This window comes from Manacus candei, unplaced genomic scaffold (assembly GCF_025592945.1).
Source record: "Manacus candei isolate 608988 ecotype Guabito, Panama unplaced genomic scaffold, ASM2559294v1 h1tg000071l, whole genome shotgun sequence".
NCBI lineage: Eukaryota > Metazoa > Chordata > Aves > Passeriformes > Pipridae > Manacus > Manacus candei.
The window spans coordinates 4,196,204-4,215,492 of record NW_026138119.1 but is presented as its reverse complement, the minus strand read 5'-3'; the positions used below and the strand labels follow the sequence as shown (position 1 = coordinate 4,215,492).

Sequence of the window (19,289 nt, the reverse complement as noted above, 5' to 3'; positions counted from 1 at the left end):
TCTCCAAGTTAGGACCTTGGAGAGAACAGCAATCTGGTTTCAAGAAATTGGGTTTAGCATTCTCAGAATCATGAATGGTTAGATTTAATTTGTTCAGATAATACACATGAAAGGCTGGGCTTTTATGGATACACAAAACTGGAACAGTTCCTATTTGTTCCTTCTTAACAGTGTAGCCTGGAATAGATTGGAATGCTGACCATGCCTAGATAAGGATGCCTTGGGTTTTTCTCTCTTAAAAAGCACAGGGACATGATGCAACTCTAGAGCACTTTTAAGTTATTAAGGAGTATGCAAACACCTCAGCTGCAATTTAGTGTAGCATTAAAAGCACACCCATCCCCCAAACTCACAATTACCACAGTTGTTTCAACTTCTTATTTTATCCAGTTAACAGGAAAAGTGAAACATGAAATAGCTCATCATTAGACTTCACTATAGGAAAACCTGAAGATGCTTCCTATTAACATTATAATAACTAGAGATGAGGGAATAATTTGCAATGATTTATCTAAAAATGTAGCCTCTTTTTCTGTTCATGGAATATTTATTGATAGCCTGTGGTTCCTGAATATTCCAAAAATATTTGACTTCTTTTTGGAGCATTTTTACGTGCAGAATGATCCCATTTTACTTTGAACAGTCAATATTTAAAATTCACTACCTGAGCTGTGCTCATTAGGAAGTGGCCAGGTGTGTGTGGGTGAATGATTGCATGTCCAACTTGAAAAATTGAGCTTCAGGGAATAATCACCTATTTTAAATGTGCCTTCCATGAATCCTTGTGCCAGGAAAACCCAAATGCTTTAATGCTTGCTGTGAGCGAACACAAAAGAGATGAAAGCTTGGCTAAAGATAAGTGGGTAAAATATGTGAACAAACATTTGCAGAGCTTTTTGCAGCATTTGCCCAGATCTGGTAACATTGGCCTACTGACCTAGAACTGCCTGACCTTTGGCACTGGGGTTAATTCAGCCCCAGTAACTTTATACGTGTGAAACGACATTAAATTGTGTTATATGAGCTTCACACCAGACTTTCAAAAAACACAGCCTTGATTCCTGCTTTTCCTCTTCTCCATTTATTAAATTGCTTTGGCCAGGACTCCCAACTTTTTAATGCCCTGGTTGTATCAAAGGTGGTGTAAACAGCTATTGTTCTGTTCCTGAAAAGAGATCCAAACCTATTAGTGCTAATGGATGCTCCCTGTGCTGGAGGAATCATTTACCACTTGCTTCAGCAGAACCAGGGCTCAGTTACAGCAACAGGAGATTCAGGCAGCAGCCAAGAATCAGGAAGGGAAAATACAGCTCTTGAGATGACAATTTGGCCACATTTTAAGTCACTGTAAAGCTTGCATTGATTTAGAGGAAGCAAGGAGTTCCCTCCTAGTTCCAGGAGTTATGTTTGAAGAAATAAACTCATATGAAAGAACAAAATTACTTAGCCAAAAATGTTCTTCTAGACTCTAAATCTCAAAACTAAAGGCAGACTGCACAGTGCTGAACCACCACCAGGCTCTTTGGGCCCTCCTCACTACCTGATTAGCCTTGACATTTTTGACTTTCATCTTCCACACCATCCATCTTTTTAAATCAAATAAGCCCAAAAGGACACCCTTGAAAGTGCATCTGTATAGCCTGAAATATGTTAATAATTACAGTAATTAAACCAAAGGGAATTTTTGTTTTAAATTCTCCCCCTCCAAGTATAAATTTATGAACCTATCAAAACAATCTTTAATAATTAGCAAGAAGATTTCAAAGTACATATTCTCGATAAGAATAATTCTGTATCATCCCAGCCAAATGCAAACCCTTTTGCCAGTGAGTTTAGTGAGTTCAATGAATTCTTTCCTCTCAGATCTTGAAGTATATTACTTGAGCCATCTCCAAACTTCATTCACTAATTCAGTGTGATAAGATTACCCTATTTACAGCCCAATTTTCTAAGGAAAAAACCCTAATCTATGTATCACACTGTCTGCCATCTCAGTAAATTATGAATCTGTTGGCCAATTCCAATCTTAAATTGGATTTAGCACAGGTGTAGAATTCTCACAGATATGAAATTGCTTCAATTTTTATGAAAACAGGTGATGAGGGAGAAAAAATATATTCAAACTAGAGGACTTGCTAGAACGAGTCCCCAAAAACCAGACTTCTTCCACTTTATTTCTCATAGAACACCTTGACATCTGGAGAAAGAAATCAGCTAAAAGGGCAGGAGTCAGTAGCAGAGATGCTTCTCTGTATTCAACATATTTTTCCCATCTACTTGTCACTAATTTTTAATCAGGACACCTGGAAAAAACTGTTCTTTGGACCAATTGCTTTGAACATCAATTAGGAGGCCCACAGTGAAGCATGAAAGGATTCAAAAAGCTGTCTGGAGCAAACACAGTACCTGGAGTTGGGTAGAACTGAACACTCTGAGTAGCTGCTCTTGCCTCAGTTTGAGAGCTCCAAGGGCTGTCAGTCACTGCCTGGATTGTCACACTCCTTTGGAGTTAATGCACCAAGTAAGTTATTTGTGTCATGCTACAGAGAAATCAAGCATGCACAACTAAGTAGCACTGTCAGATCAAAAAAAGTTCTTTGTGTACATATTTTCCAGAGCATTTTGTACCAAAGGAGACCTGAGAGATTAATGCTTATTTTATCGAGATTATCAAACATGCTCAGATAGAAGGCTCTGTGTTTAATGACAGAAGGAACCATTCTGTAAATTATATTGTGCACTCCTGGACTTATCCCAGTTCTGTTGCTTATTTCAAGGTTAATTTTTCAAGATCTTCATTACCTGACATTGTCTTCCTCTCCTTCTGTGCCCTGACACACTTCTCTTTGTCCATATCTTATCCAGCAGAGCTCACCCTTCTCTGAAAGGCCCTGTACCTACACATACACAAATGTACAAACTCCCACAGACAGAGGAGTATCTACTCTCATCTGATCAACTCATAGCAGTGGAAAATCACGGGAATGCCACATAATTCCTGTTGTGTGACATGAGAACAGCTGTTATTGTATTCTCTTACACACCTGATTTTTTTCTTTATGTGCCTTTGCTTCCTCCGTCAGCGCTAATGTTTCGTTGAATAACAAAGTCTCCTGAGAGACACGTATGGCATCAAAATGTTTACTAAGCCACATTGCCTGAGGGAAGAAAAGAAATACAGGTTGAAGTATTTGGAAAGAAAATGAAGGTTTTTTTTTCAGAAGGCTGCAGAAAGACAGAGCTTTCCCAGCCATTCATTTAAGGGGACAGACTTTATGTGCAAGTTTAAGTGGTTTCTTATAAAGGTGTTGAAGAGTTTACAGCTTTGAATAAGGGCTTTTTCATCTCCTGTCCCATAACACAGGATTTAAAGAAAGAAGTATTCTCCCTAGCATCACACACCACCATCACCTGCAGTTTCTGTGGTCAGTTTTCTCTGTGGTTCAAATACAACTCTGACATTTGCAATTAAGGGGTGCCAGTGGACATGAGACAAGTGACCATGCAAATGGAGAAACCCCCAACAAGGGAACACCACAAATGTGTAATTACAATGCTTCTCACAGGTTAATTAGCCCTGCTAAAACAAAGCAGGCAGAATTCTGTTGCATTCCAGCAGTATCACTACCACTACCTCAGTGAGCTCTCGCAGAGCTCACTTAAAAATTTCCATTTAAGCTGTAGTGTAATGTACAGGTGTTTTCCTCAGGAATGCCACCCTTCAATTTGCCTTGTGCTCTTCTATCACTCAGATAAATCTGAAAATTATTTTTCCAGAATAAAGTTTACACAAATGCTGAGCTCAGTGCAATGTAAAGAGTGAGCAGTGTTACAACACTGAATTAGGCTACTTACAACTGTAGTTTTCCCAGAAGCAGGTGGACCGAGTATACAAATTTTTGGAGCTGTGAAACAAGGATATGTCAATGTTAAGATGCAGAACAGCAAAGATCCCAACCAGTTTCTCACTGTTGCATTGCATAATATCAGTGTAGTCCCAATGAAACAATTATTTCAGATGGAAAGCTGCCTCAATGGAGGCTTCAGGATTGGGCTCTGCTGGGGAAAAGAAGAGGGGAACAGTAAGACAGTGCCAGCTGGGTCCTCCTTTAATCCCCATGGTCAATGAGATTAACACTCTGACTAACTCTGCCATTTGGAGAGATATATGAGATCTATATATCTCAATCCATCCAAACACACGGAGAGTTTAGTGGTTGAACCCGAGCATAAGATACTGACATTTCCTTACCTGAGTCTGACTTTTATTCCCAAAGCAGTTACTTAGAACAAACATATTTTGTGATGAAAAATTATTTCTCATTTTAGTTTCACCCAAATAGGTTGTGTCAGGGTTCAGAGGAGATTTAGACACCGCAGAACGAAGCACGCTCTCGCTACGCTTTTTGACAGCTACCTTCACATTTTCTAGTCATCCTTAAAAGCAATTTCCCTCATTTCTGCTTCTTGTGTTTCTCTACTGCATATCCCTCTCCTTTCTCTGAGGGGGAAAGCTGCAAAAACTGCATCCCAGTTCTGAGGAATTCTTAATCCAATGCATGCAGACAACACAAAAGGCATTACCTTCATAGGTTTTGTTGGGAATGAATTAGAGCCAAGACAAGAGAAAAAGGAGTAATTGTTAGAAAAGCATTTGGAACTTTTTCCAGAAATACACCTTGGGCTGCGACTCCTTGAGTTGTTGTTTTATATTAACAGCTTTGATGTTTTTTCCCCTCTACACCACAGGAAAAAAAAACAATCCCAAACCAAACCAGATTATCTACAGGAGGGACTGGTTAGTATTTACTGGGAGTAACGTAGGTCAAAGCAGAGGAGGGATCTACTCACCCAAAAAACCTCTTCAGCTCTCGATAACCAAGGGAGATGGTGTCTGATGGTTACAGACAGGCAAGGATGTGAAATGTATTTTTATGAGGCCTTCCAGGCACTTAACAGTTATTGGGCAGGTGCAATTTTTAAACATACATGAAACCCAAATTACGGATTCATCTTTACAAAGTTATCTGACTTGGAAGGTTTAAGAACAACTCCCCCCTTATTGGTTCTTGCAAATGCAACAGAACTAGTACACAATGTAGAAAAATACTTTAAAAGGATACATCAGCTGTTTTTATCACCTAATTTCTTTCAAATGTAATGTGATTAAATCCTAGGGTTTTTTTTAAAATCTAACACCTTGAAACTCCAGCCCGGTACTTAGGAATTATTTATAAACAGCGTCATAAAAGAGTGCTCGGGTGCCAACACTAATCAACTTCTTCAAACCACTTCAAAGAAAATCAAAAAACCTTTCCATCCACAGATCCTTTTGAGGTTTAACTAGGAGCATGATTTAAAATTCACAAGAAAGCCCTTAGGTATTGAAGCTTTAATACACAGCTTTCTTGGACAAACGTTTGATAAAAAACGAAACATACCATTATATACACCATCTCATGCTTTAATATTGCCCAGGGCTACTGTAAATGCTCACTTTGTACTAAATCTGGTTTTCTCTCTGCTTAGTGGCTGGCAGCAGATGGGGCAGTGTAATTCACTGATTTACTCATTTGCACACTTGTAAGACTCCTCTAAAGCTTTCTCCCCAAACATATGACACGAGGGCACAACCAGGACACCATGTCACGTTTAACTCCCTCCAATCAACAAAGAGTCAGTGTTTAATACCACAGATCTGAAGCAGCAGCCAAATGAAGTCAGGAAATTCCAGAAAATGCCTTTGTTTTCAGTAACAAATCATATTTCATTCTGTGTTTAGTCCCAATGAGATGTTACAGGATTTACTCTTCCAAGCAAAGTAACTTTTAACATTCAGCAGCGATTTTATCAACAACAAAATTAATCCTGGTATAATGCACAATAACAGTTGGACTCAGTGACTTCCATTTAAATCCAAAAGATTTTATTATTAATATTAACACAACGAAATTTGTTCAACTTGTAAGAGAAGCCCTTTGTCAAACAGAAGCACATGGTACATGCTGAACAGTCTTGCAGAATTTTTTAACATTCCTTCAGAAGTTTGGCTGTAAAGGAAGAACTCACAGGAACGCCTCTTGGATCCTGAAAGCTCCTTTTCATTAGCACAAACCAAGACACCGTGTAGAAAACTTGCATCTCTGAATGTGAAAGAATTATCAGCCTTTATGTGGCCCTTTAAGGTTTTTAGAAGGAACACATAAGAGAACAATAGTGCAGAGCCCTGAGCACAAGCACTTTGCCACACATTTGACCTACGAGGTTTTCAAGGCAGATGTAAGCTATAATCATCATTAGACTTGTTTATATTTTTAAAAGTACTTCAGATCCTATTATTAATTAAAAAGGTTTTCTAACTTCACACCTGGGATAGATGCAATGCCTCTTTTCCACACATCTCTGTTTGAAATTTTCTCTAGGGCTAAAACTGTCTGGCAAGGCAAGATCATGAAAATTCATCACTCTCCTGATGGCTCTAATAAGGTTTTTTTTTTCTTCTAAATAGTCAGCACCTTCCACCATGATCAAAAAGTAAAAGCAACTCTGCTACACATTTCTGTTACATTATTTTCCATATAATTTATTCTTAAAACAACATTTAGGCTTTAATTTTAATTGGAGTTCCTCTCCTTCCTTAGTAGGTTTTTCCAGCCCAAGAGCAGACAGCATTTTCCCTTTGACAAACAGCTGCTGTAGTTCTATCTTTAGCCTCTAAGTACTGAAGTCCTGAAATGGAAACCTGCCTAATTCTGTTTGAATAATACTGAGGGGCTTAGGGACAAATGTAAGCTCAATGTGGAGAAATTTTATCAGCATTCTATCAAACTACATGAAATTCTTCCACATATTTTCCATGGGTCTCTAAACTCAGATTGATTCCTCATGCTGCTGCATCAGAAAAGGCTGGGAACAACTGGCAGGATTTGGTTTCTTTTTTTTTTTTAATGTATTTAGCAGCATTTCAATCAACATCCACCTGATCAGCACCACTAAGAGCTCACAGCACCTCCAGTGATCACGATTTCATTGATGCTGCAGCAGAACTTTCATAATGGTTTTACTCTGGTTTTAAAGAAACATCAAAGCCACATGACACCAGCTCTCCCTGACAGCTCATGCAGAACAAAAATTAGAGTTCACTTGTGCATATCCAAATATAATCTGCCTAAGGGTGAACAGTTTGTAAATCAAATAATTTGATTGAGGGTACAAGCTTTTATTGTGCAGAATACAGACTTCCTCTTCACTTTACCAGGTTTTGTTACACACAGGAGCAGACACACTCACTGTTCCTTCAGCTGAGATGCCACTGAGCACTAGAACTCATTAACAGCAGCCAGTAACGAACTAATCAAAACACAGAGAATCTGCCAGCCCAGGTAGAATAGGAAACCAAATTTACACCTGACAAAAGGAGTAATTAGCGAGCTTAAAGACAACAGGAAATATCAGATGGGGCACAGAAGGCATTAATAATTGATACACCAGAACTCTTTGTTATTCCCTTAGAGGGTTTCATTGTTATAACTGTTAAAGTGCATTTTTTATTAGATTACCCACTAAAAAAAAAAGAAACTGAAAGCATCTTGCCTATAACTATTCCAAAATGCTCACCAGTCTTGTTTGTTCCCCCCTCCTCAGTCTGAAAAGTTTTATCCATCACCTGCCAAGCGCAGCAGTTTCCAGCAGCTGTTTACAAATAAGGGATTGAACTATTTATGGTGTCTCAATTTTCACTCACCATCATCGTTGTTTTGCTTTAAATGGTTTATCATGAACTCAATGGGATCATCTGGCTTATGAATTAATAGCTCTTCAAGCATGTTCTGAAAATAAATAGGACAAAGTCAGAGGAGAATTTAACAGCGCTGCAGTCACGGTATCCTGCATTTTTACAGCATTGTTACAATGAGGATCTTAAACAGCTTATAAATGCTTATTTATTTTCTTTCACAGGCAAAATTGAGACTCCAGAGCCTGTTTTAGATGCTGAAAAGATGAAGATGGTCAGAAAATTGCCAGTAAAAAAAAAAATTCCCAACCTGTTTGCTTTGGCTTATTTGTGGTACATATGGACACCAGGAAGGTTTGACTCGAGCAGTTTGGGGTTGACAGTGGCTGAGTCAGAGCTGACATAAAAACCATACAAGGAGTGGCAACTTTCCACTGATTTCGGGGAGGATTGTGGCTTTCCAGGCAGAGAAAGGACTAACCCTGAGAAACACCAACCCCACAGATTCCCCAGTAAGACATTTCAACACAGCCATGAACTCTGTAACTAAATCTAAACATCAAACAGAACTAATGTTCTGACTCAGATAAGCTGCAGAAATGCTCACACTGGAATAGACATCTAGTTCTAAAAAGCAGCCATAACACTTTAATATTTGGAAGTAAATCCCATAAAGTCCATATATTCCACAAAGTTTTATATCCTCACCAATTGATAGTCTTTTATTGGAGTAGCCTATTTTCCTTTTCAACTTCATCCACTTCATTGGAATAATTAAACCACTCAATTTTTTTTATAAACTGTTTCACTTGCAAGTTCTGATGCTTCAAGGTCTCAGTAGCAAAGAGCACAAACCATAAAAATTATATTTTTGTTGGAAATTCATTTAAAATTACTTCCCAGCAACACTTATTTAAACATAAATCTGGATTTGGCACTGCACTTATCAGCAGCTTTAAAAATAACAAACCTGAGCAAATCTGGGCTTATTACTGTTCAAAAAAGTTCAGGCTGACAGTGACTGACACTGTCACTGTTTCTTGCCCAAATCCTACGTTCAAATCCTTCATTTTATGCAGTCCTGCTAAACTCAGTTTAATTTCACATGAGTAGTTCTGTGAATCTCTGGGGGAGGTTCATGTTTTGGGTCCCTTGTTTTGGCTTTCACATTTTGTGTTTTGTAAATGTTTAAAGGTTGGGGCAACAATTTCGAGCTATGTTTGTTTGTGTCACTAAGTTGCCACAACACAACTAAAGAACAAAAAGAAAACAAGACTCTAAGTCAGTTCCATAAACATTTTATGTACAGTGAGGTCCTGGAGCTGCAAAACACAGTATTTCCACTAAAAAAAACCCACAAATATTATGCTACACTGGCCATACTAAATAGCTTTAGTTAAATAAAAAAAAAAAAAAAGAGGATAAAAAAAAGATGAGGCAAGAAAAATAAACATTTGTGTGTATTTCAGTGAGGTCTGAACAAATAGAAAGGACTTTCTAACAGAATTATGGGTTAGCAGCACACAGGGACAGTCTCTCTCTGTCAGAGACAGAACAACACCAGAATATTTAGTCCCTCGCACAAACCTCCCCATGCACAAGGGCTTTCTCCAAACTTACAGAACAAAACACACCTTTCCCCAAGGCAGGGAAACCAAATTTGCTATTTACTGAAATCCCAGCGTCGCTGGAAGTGCCCTTCTGTTCCTTTACCTGTGACACATCTCACCGAGCAGCCTCAGCAGGAGAGGGGTTTAGCGGGATGACGCTAATGAGGAGGTGGTGACTCTGACAAAGGCAAAACCGTCACCGCCGTTCTTCCCGCACTTAATTTGTTATTAATTTGTTATTGTCTCCCCCTTTCTTCCTCCCCCTCCTCCTCCTGCCAAGCCCGCCTCGCCTTTCACAGACTCCTTTTTTCCCCACTGGCTGCCACTTTTTTCTCCCCAAAAAACGCCAGGTAGGAACGGCAGCAACTGCCAATTAATATAATTAACTAAGAGAGCGCTCGGCCGCTTCCCGCACAGGGGGACACCCCCGCGTTGAGCTCCCCCAGCAGCCGGCACACGGCGCTCGCCGGTGCCTTCACCCCCTCCCCGAGCCGTCCCCGCTCACCTGCAGGATCTGGAAGAGCCCCCGCTCCGTCCCCGCTCACCTGCAGGATCTGGAAGAGCCCCTGCTCCTCCGCGTAGGTGCCCACGGGCGGCGGCCACAGCTGGGCCGGGTCCTCCATGGCCGCCTCCGCCATGGCCGCCCCTGGCAACGCGACGCGTTGCTAAGGAGACGTCATCACCGCGCGACGGGGCCGCGACGGCCGCCTCGTTAACCGCACCGGGAAGGCTGAAGAAACGTCATCGAGCGGCGACGGTTGCCAGGGAGACGGCGTCGCGGTTGCCGTGGCAACGGCGGGGCGGAGGGCCCGCGGTCACCGCTGTCACCCCGGCCAGTCCCCACATCCTGGCCCCTCCCGGGGAGCCGCCGCACCGCCCCCGCCCGCACACCGGCCGGTAGGAGCCGCAGGGCTGGCTGGGCGGCCGCGGAGCGGAGGGAAGGGGCTGCGGGGTGTCCGGCGGGCGGGGCTGCGGGCGAGGCCCCCACCGGAGCTTCAGATCCTTCCCCACCGTCACAGTCAGGAGGGGCAGGTTAAGCACGGCCCCCGCGGCCGGCCCCGGTTAGCGGGGGAGGTTTGGAGCCGCTCGGGCAGTGGTTTCAGGGCGGTAAGAGGAGCCCCGGCTCCCCCCGCGGGGATGCATCGCCGCGTTGTCTTTACAACAGACCCACTCGGGTTTATGGCAGCCCATTGTCAGCGCTCCCCTCTGGGCTCTCCGCCTCTCTCTGCAGCATCATTACTCACTGGCTTACTGCCTGGGGCTCTGGGGCTGCACAGTTTTCACACAATATATCTCTTCTCTTTTTGCTTCTTTTTACTTTTCTTTTTTTTCCCCGAAGTTTTTCCCCAGCCTACACGATTGCAGCTCAGGTGAGGGAGTTACATACGTAGAACCACGCCATTTCTAAAAAGCAGCTTCCTTTCTCTCCTTCTCTTCTCGAATCCAGAAATAAGTAAACATGAATGAGGTAGTGGAGACTCTAAGAAACATAGAGCAGAACTACAAGATCTTCCAGCAGCAGCAGTTTACATTTACCAGAGCATTGGATCACACCCGAGAGGAGGCCCATGACTTGCTCAGACCTGTGGCCAGCATCGTGCAGGTACAAAGTATCCAGCACAAAATACTCTGCTCCCCAGAACAGGGACAACACAGTGTCAGGTCAGGGATGAATAAATGTTTTTACCAAGGGAAAATGGACAAAAACTCCCTGGTAATGTTTGTTACAACTCTGCAAACCAGTGGCAAAATCTGGGGAGAGAAATACCTGTGTGAGGGTTTATTAACACAGAAGGAATCTTATTCCTGAGCATCACTTTCGATTTAGTTTAACACTAAATTAAACTGGTCTAGTTTAACACTGTCATTTTGCTGCTGAGGCACAGCCAGAAATACAGGGCACAAGAAAACAATCAAACCAACTCTCCTTCCCCAGCCACTCATGGAATCTGTAATCCTTAACTTGGAGGAACCAGCAGGCTTGGCTCTTCCCCCTGGTATTGGTGCTGCTGTATCTTTCTATAGTGCTTATTAAAAATAATGGCTGTGTTACAGAGGGAGGATGATGGATTGAGGGCTGAGAGTCCCAAGTGGGCACAGGGTTTTCTGGGCTGGTAAGTGAATTGTCTTAGAATTTTTATAACACAGGATGTTTTAAGTAGAGCTTAGACCACCTGGAGAAGGGGGGGGGGGGGGAGTGGGTGAAGAAAAATCTGAATAAAATCAGAATTGTGGATTTGAGGCAGCAGAACCCAGGCACAAAACCCAGGTGGATGCCAAAGGCAGAGTGAAGGCCAGGCTGTTATTAGGATTAGGACACAGAAGGAGCTGGTTGTGTTTTCTAAGGGCTGACTCTCTCTAATATAAGGGCTTTGCTCATTGTGTGGAAGAGGATTGGGACAGACATTACACTGAGCTATTTTTTTCCCCCAAAAATAGGCACTGAGATGTATAACGTTATAAAAGTGGCAATATTCCAGTGGTACTGAGCAAGCCTGGACTCCACTTCTTGGCAGAGGTGGAAGGGCTGCTTGTGGTGGAGGGTGAAACCTCTGGGTGTGACCTCAGAATTACAGGGATCCACAGCATCCTCTGTGACACAGCAACATGGGAACTGCAGCCCTGGGGGTCCAGCCACCTCATCCCAGGGGGAGGACGGGAAAGGGAAAAGAGCAAATTACCAGGAAAAAGAGGAAGCAATTGGTGCAGCATGTATTTGAGCAGGAACTGAACTGCTACCAAAAAACTCCCCTGGTGACAAAAGCAGGCACCCATTTTACCCACTGCCATTCTCCCTGTTTTTAATTTGTCATGGGGGGGCACAAGAATAAAAGCAACAAACACAGAAATATGTGTGGTCTCAGCCTACAGCTGACTTGACTGGCAGCTTTCTTTGCATGGAAACTACAGGAAAAATGAGATTCCACTTGAACGTGGCTAAATTTCCACCCCCTCGAGCTTTTTGTGGCAGCATTTTTAGAGTGGAGTGATGACATTCCTTAGAGAAAAGAATAGAGCATAGGAAGGTGGAAAGGTGGAAGTGCACACCACAGTCACATAATAGCAACAGCTTCTTGAAGATTTCTACATGGAGTAGGGCACAAAGTCAAAACCCAAGTGGTTTTGTGGGACCAGCTCCTCAATTACTGCTTCAGCCAGAGCCTCAAACCCCCCAGGGAGTCCCTGCCTGCAGAGCCTGGCTGTGGTCAGGACCTTGCAAGTGGTTTTGTAGTCCTGTCCCTGTCCTGGTCACTCAGGTGCATTAACTCCCTGTTGTCGATGTGGCCAACAACAATTCCTCTTATCCCATCTGTGAACATCCAGGCTAAAATGATACTCTCATTAGGACTATTTCTGCTCACAGCAGCAGTAAAAACTCCTGCCACTCACAAGGACACAACACTCAGCAAACAGTGTGGAAGGAGGAATCTGTGCTGGAAATGGACCCTCAGGAGAAATTTTTTATTTTCCTTACAAACCTGCTGAGAATTTGGCCAAGCACATTCCATGGCTTTTCTGTATGCAGCAGCTGTACCCACGTTGGAACAGCTTTCTTGGAATCTTACAGAAAGCACTGGAGGTGCTGGAGTCCAGCTCTGGCTGCCAACCAGCCACTCAGAATTTTACATTCTGAAGTGCCTGTAATTTCCTTGAAGACACTTAATCCCTTAACATAACATTTCCTCATGCAATGCCCCTCACTCTGAGGGACACAACTGCTCAAGGCAAGAGGGGATTGGGATTGCTGTAACAGGCTGGGGAGGGTGGTTTAGGTTAAATGGGTTGGGTTTGCAGTTCATGGTGCCACAGAGAGAACCATAAAGAATGAATGATGCAAACACATCACCTCAAACCAGAACCAATTTGGTCGCTGCCCTCACTTCCCACCCTGCTCTGCCCAAGCAGAGGGAGCAGACAGATCCCACTCACATTCAGCCTGTTCCTCTGGTGCTGGGTTTGGCTGTGGTACTCCTACCCTTCTTCCAGAAGTGAGAAAGACTCGCAAACAGTTCCCTCACCCCAGCCTTCCTCAGTCACCAGGAATGACAAACAAACATCCCACAGCGCCTCACACCTGCAGAGCCACAAGAGAAAACAGCTCCTCACCACTGACCTGAGCAACTTTGCAGCAGAAGTTAGATGCAATTTAACATCTAATTTACCTCTGTTTCCTCCCATGGACAGGTGCAGGTCCTCAAGGACCACCACTGCATCAGTGCCACCGACAGGCGCATCCTCAACATGTTCATCTCCATCTGCAACGACCTCCGCAACCTCTGCCAGAAGCTGGAAACGGTGCATCCCGGGGACCAGGTGACCAACAGCCTTTTGGAGAGGTGCAAAGTGCTCCTGAACGACAGCAATGACCTCAGTGCCATCAGGGCCACGTAGGTGTTTCCTTCAGCTCAGCCTCTGGGAGTCCACTCTTGGTGCCGGGAGACTGGCACTGCACATTCCCACTGGACTTCCCCACCAGTTCTGCCACAACACCTTCCTGGCTTTGGTGAGGGTACAAGGTGCTCCCCAGGTTGCTGTTGGGAAACCACTGCCAGCCTCCATTCACAAAAAGGGGGTTGGGTGCATTTATTCATCATTTTTACTGGTGCATGGCTGGGCACTTACAGGCCCTGAAGTCCCATGCGAGGTCATGACCTTGCAAGTTGTCCCTTTAGTCCTGATCCCTGTCCTGGTTACTCAGGTGCATTAACCTGAGTAACCCCAAGCAGGTCCCCTCCTCTCTCCTCCTATTCCTCCCCTCCACAGGGCTAATTTCTGTGGGGTAAGTGTCTGTACATTCCCTCAAGGTCTTCCAGATGCATCCCAGCAGGCAGGGTGGTGTGTTTGGCAGGACTCATTCCTCAACATGCAGTTCCATCCATGCCTTTCTGGTTTTGGGAAATGACTGGCTGTGCAATCCTGCTCTTCCCAGGGGGATCTCAGGGGGGGCCTGTGGGCTCCCAGGGTTGCACTGCTGGGTTCCTCTGCCAATTGTTTCCTTCTGTCCCACAGATACCCCCACGGTGTTGTGAATTACCTGAGCTTTGAAGAAGCAAGGCATACTTATGGAGGTGTGGTGAGCCTCATCCCCATCGTTATAGACCTCCTGAAGGAGTGGGTAACCTACACTAAAAGGCACCTGCTGCATCAAGTGAGTCATGGACGTGGCATCTCCAAGAAGGAGGCACCCACTTCCCAAAAACCATCTTCTGTGCGCTTTGCAGCTCACACCTCCGTTAGTAACAAAAATACTGTGCAATTGCAGGAAAAGGATTTCCAGAAGTTCCTGCTTGAAAATCAACGTCCGAAACAAAAAGCTCCCTGGAGGCCACCGGGCAAACACCCCTATTGAAGGATCACACCTTCTGCTTACCACCTTTGATCAGCTGGCTGATTAAAGACAGTGAAATGCATACTAGAGATCTGCCCCGAGTCCACTTCCTGAAGAGTTGCTCTGCCAGCCAGCCTGGGACAGATGCACACTCTCTCCCTTGCTGATATTTCCAGTCAAAGTCATATCCTGACAGAAGTAGCTGTAGCTACACCTGGTCCGTGGGACCAGGGAATAGTCAAGAGTCATCAGGTTGTAATCCCTCAGACATGAATCTTGGACAAGCTACCTGAAATGGGATTTTACACTTTCTGAGGAACATCCCCTCACTCACCACAGCCAGCAGGGTGAAGAACCTGAGTGTCTGAAGGACATGACCCAGAGCAGCAAAGGCCTGTTATTATGGATTCAGACATGTCTTTGAGATTTAGACTTGTCCCCAAAATTCCCTCACCCTCACTGAAATTGTTTGGCTTTCTGGACCACAGGATCCATGTGTACAGGACGCTGATGTGTCTCCCGTACATGCCACTGGCCACAGAGGTCAGTGTGCTCCAGCCGTGCTCTGCTCCACCTTTCCTGCAGGTTCTACACCACAGAACATCTCCCCTTGACCTGTTTGACTCCTTTGCTATCAAAGCCAGAGATGTAAAGGAAAGCAGAGTTCAGTTTGCCCCTAGTTTGTGTGTACTGGCACAAAACACCCCTGTGCTCCTCAGGCCTCTGCAAAACTGAAAGTCATTTCCAACCCAAGTGATTCCTGGGAATCTGGTGGGAACAGAGAGGGTGAAAGCTGTGGCCACATTCAGATGGTTCCTTTTAAAATTGCAAGTTAAACTGTCTGTGCTTTCCCTCTTTCAAGATGAGAATCCAGCTTGTCTGGCTCTCAAGTATGTCAGGAGGCTCAGTTCATTAAAACATGTGAAATATGTTTTCATACCAGCTTTCATACCAGCCCTTGGCAACTCCAGCACAGTTTATCCCAGTGCTGGAAGCACCTCTCATTCCAGCCTGCTCTGGGAGGGTCAGCAGAGCCCCATTCTCTGGAGCTGATAGAGGTTTTTGGGGTGCTTTTAATCAAGCACTGTTAACTACAAACTGAAGATCTGAGTGATGCAGTGTCTGCCCTGTATCTCACTGCTCTTTTCCCCTCCTGCAGGCAAATCACCTCCTGCTCTTTGCTTCCTGTTGGAAGACACTCCTCAATAAACAATTTCCCTTTGCATACCTGGCTCAGTTTGCTAAAATTATGAGAAAGCTTCTGCTTTAAGATGACCATTCTCTGGCAACAAGTAGCTAAAAAAGGAGAATTAATACAGAGGAGGGAGAATAGGGAGGAATGAGAGCTCAAGGGAAAAAGTATTTTCAGCAGCATTTTTATTCCTCACATAACCCCATTTTCTTTTGCACTTTTTTCCTATCCCTATCCACTGGTACTGCAGTGCACCCATCCTCTCTGGAGTAGAAGCCTATTTTTAGGGAGATATGATCCAAGTGAACTGACCCTTGGGGGACTCAAAATGGTACCGAAGGGTCACAGAGAGACTCCCGGGCACTCCTGGGCCAAGGCCAGTGGAACGTCACCGTCACCCTCTCCGGCTGCACTTGAGAGCCCTGGTGCTGAGGCAGCTTCAGGCTGAAAAATCCCAGTTGCTGGCAGCTGCCCTCTTGTGTTTCATGTTGCAGACAAGTGACCAATGACAGTTGCTGCCTTGGAAAGTTTTTCAGAACAAACCCAGGCTATGTGGACTGAACGCTGACAAGTGTCAGGGACACGAGAGATGCTGCTCCCAGATCCTGTTTCCAACCTTCCTGGCTCTGTCCTATAGTTTAAATTTGAACACACACAGGCTCTGATGAGACCAAAATTATCCTCCAGTTTGTAGGTCACTTTGAGCTTCCCTGTATGAGCACAGCACAAATGGCTGGGCAGAGCTGTCCTACCAAACCCAGCCCACCACCGCTGCTCAAACCCCAGTGCAGTTGTCATTTTGCACTTGACCAAAGTGACACACAAAAGAAACAGTTCCCAAATCTTAATAATAAGATTCATACACACCTAACAAGGTGATACACACATGAAACAGTTCCCAAATCTTAATAATAATTTCTAGCCTGGCCTTATCCTTTCAGTCAGTGTCACGCAGCCAAAATTTTAAGACCCAAGCAGAAAAATGAGTGCATAAAACTTGCAGTCTGAGGTTTGATAATGACAAGACCAGAATCTGTTGGAAGACTGCAAAGTTAAGTCTCACAAAAACATCTAGACAAATTACTTAATTTCCATACAAGTTCTCCTCTTCCAGAGCGGATGGACACTTCAAAAGACAAAAAGATACAGCAAGAATTGTTTTTCTCTACTACAAATCAAGCTGTTTGAAGAATTTACATAAACAGGATGTAAATGCCAAACACAAAAGTGCAATAAAGTTTTACTTTAGCCTCTGTGAGCATAAAATTGCAAGATACACACTGAGAAACCAGGCAGGGCACCAGACTGACTTTCCTACAGATGTGTCAGTTAGTCCAGGAAATAAATGCCGCTTTTTTGTTCAAAGACTGAAATAGAGATATGGGCTGGTAATAGATGATCTCAACAGAATCCTGGCATCTGTAGCCTATGAATTACCTCTGTGCTCCCTTTGATTCAGCTAGGGGTCAAACTAGGCTTTTTTCTACCTGAGCAACCTGGTTTAGTGGGAGATGTCCCTGCTCCCTGCAGGGGGGTTGGACTAAATGGCCCTTAAAGGTCCCTTCCAGCCCAAATCATTCTGTGATAAAATATTCCAAGTTAAATATCTAGTCCCAGTGTCTCAGCATTGAGAGGACGGGGTAGAGCTCAGACCCCGAGGAGCTCAGATCAAGTGTTGGGAATGGTGGTGGGCTCTTGAGGGAAGGAGAAAGGGGCGATGCAAGGGAGAGGAAACAGCATCCCAGCGATGTCACGGGAGCCGATGCAGGATGAAGGGATGGGCTTGGCAGGGCCTCTAGCGGCCGCCTCACATCACTGTCTGATTTCTGAACAGTTCCAACAATCCTGTCTCCCCAGTCCTGAATCCACGACGGTTTCTTAACACTGGCTGCAGGTATGCAGGCCTTGGATGCAGCATTCCCGGGTGTCTCCCCAGCTGTGCAGGGCACTGCGGGGCCGCTGCTCCCGTCACAAGGAGCTGTAATTTCAGAAGAGCCATCGGCTGTTCCCTGTCACCAGCACCCTGCTCTGTCAGCTCCCACGTCATAAACACCCCGCAGGCAGCAGAGCTGTTCTCCTGGGAGTTCTGAATTCCCTCGGTGCAGCACCAGCTCAGTCAGCTGAGCACCAAGCACAGGAGGCTTCGGAGAAACCAGGAATAGCGTCTGGCAGACGGCAAAGAGCAGAGTCCAAAACTGGAGGGAGCACTTGGAGGGAAGAGGCCTTCAGGAAAAAAGAGTTTAGCCAAGTAAAGCTCACAGACACCAAAGTCACGACAACCATCAGTCAAAATTGTTTCGAACAAAGTCTTGTCTGAAAAGTAAAGCCCATGTGAACGCTCTCTCAGCTTCATTTGCAAAGCTCCCGTGTATGAACAAAGTAACTCAGCTCCTGTGATTTCACAAACTATTTCATAACCACTTTTAAAATCCACCATTGTGCCGGCAGCTAAAGTGGTTCCAATAAATCAGGATCAATCAGCAAAGACAATTTAACTTCCTGAATCTGAAGTATTTCCTTCCCTAATGTCTCCTGTGTGTTTATTAGCAATACTATAAACTACTAAGGTTCCTCACTTGGCATTAGTGAGGCAGGTACTTTTCTCTTTTTGTACCCTACTCAATATACTCCTGTGGGTAATTTTAATCTTTTTCTTTTTTTTTTTTTACACTGGCAAATGCAGCTTTGCAATGCCAGGCTTATTAAGGGATACACAAAATGGACTTAAGTAAGGTTAAGAGCAAGTCAAATTCACTTTGTGCTTTTTCATTTCACTTACCCCACGGTGTAGAACTCACCCAGTGCTGGGGGCATAAAATAACCTTCTGTATCATTTAACTCCAAGTTAATGGTTATGGTAACTTCTATATAAATTCTCCATATGCACTGTTACTAAAGTGTTTCCACATAATTAAGAATTATCCTCAGTCCTTAACTGGAATGTGAGGTTCATGTATGGATTTCTAAATTGCTTCGAGCAACCTTTTAAATATTCATTTATTTCAAGAAAAAAAACCAAAAAACAACCCACACATAAAAAAACCCCAAACCACTGAGAAAGGTGCCAGTCTGAAAAAAAGAAAACAAAACAAGAAAACAACCTTAACCTACCAGCAAAATGGTCCCAGAATTCCCCTTGGTCTGCAGAAGTGTCCTCCTGTGTGCACTGTGGCTCCTGAGCAGGGAAAAGCACAGTCAGGGACAGAGCCAGCTTCCAACAGCAGCCCCAGCTTTGCAAACAAGGCTTTGACATTTCCAGCTATTAATTTCTCTAATCACTGTGCAGTCTCTGGCCTGCAGGAAAGCAGAAAGCTCCCAGGCAGATCTGCAGCACTGAACTGTCTGCACTTAATTTATGGATTAGACTGGCACGTTGTTGGTGAGTTTGTTTGCCACAGAATTAAAAAGGTTTTGGCTCCATGC

The 19,289-nt window shown here is 44.1% G+C and overlaps 2 protein-coding genes and 1 long non-coding RNA gene across 8 annotated transcripts in view; 1 reads left to right on the top strand and 2 right to left on the bottom strand.

Annotated features, from left to right (window-relative positions):
* Positions 1–10,260, bottom strand: part of AK8 (adenylate kinase 8) — a 67,486-nt gene extending 57,226 nt beyond the window's left edge. For 3 of the 4 annotated variants that reach the window (XM_051808185.1, XM_051808188.1, XM_051808186.1), the window contains exons 1-4: positions 9,891–10,260; positions 7,745–7,829; positions 3,856–3,905; positions 3,045–3,158 (exon numbers count right to left, since the gene is read on the bottom strand). In XM_051808185.1, coding sequence (XP_051664145.1) covers positions 3,045–3,158; positions 3,856–3,905; positions 7,745–7,829; positions 9,891–9,983 — 342 coding nt within the window. In that variant the 5' untranslated portion in view covers positions 9,984–10,260. Of the gene's footprint in view, positions 1–3,044; positions 3,159–3,855; positions 3,906–7,744; positions 7,830–9,850 lie in introns of all 4 variants that reach the window. The other variant, XM_051808187.1, reaches the window with a different exon arrangement.
* Positions 10,120–14,733, top strand: SPACA9 (sperm acrosome associated 9). 3 transcript variants are annotated; one of them, XM_051808192.1, is made up of 5 exons: positions 10,343–10,452; positions 10,793–10,948; positions 13,531–13,733; positions 14,356–14,494; positions 14,609–14,733. In XM_051808192.1, the coding sequence occupies exons 2-5, from the start codon at positions 10,805–10,807 to the stop codon at positions 14,693–14,695; spliced, it is 573 nt and encodes a 190-aa protein (XP_051664152.1). In that variant the 5' UTR covers positions 10,343–10,452; positions 10,793–10,804; the 3' UTR covers positions 14,696–14,733. The 3 variants fall into 3 exon arrangements, with proteins under 3 accessions (XP_051664150.1, XP_051664149.1, XP_051664152.1); XM_051808190.1 differs by lacking the exon at positions 10,343–10,452 and adding an exon at positions 10,120–10,242 and having other exon boundaries at positions 14,356–14,695; XM_051808189.1 differs by having other exon boundaries at positions 10,341–10,452; positions 14,356–14,695.
* A 2,342-nt stretch (positions 14,734–17,075) lies between these two features.
* LOC127480246 (uncharacterized) lies at positions 17,076–19,256 on the bottom strand. The gene is made up of 2 exons (XR_007907800.1): positions 18,978–19,256; positions 17,076–18,089 (listed from the first exon to the last, which is right to left on the bottom strand). It is a non-coding gene; the product is annotated as an uncharacterized LOC127480246 (long non-coding RNA).
* Positions 19,257–19,289: the final 33 nt, after the last annotated feature.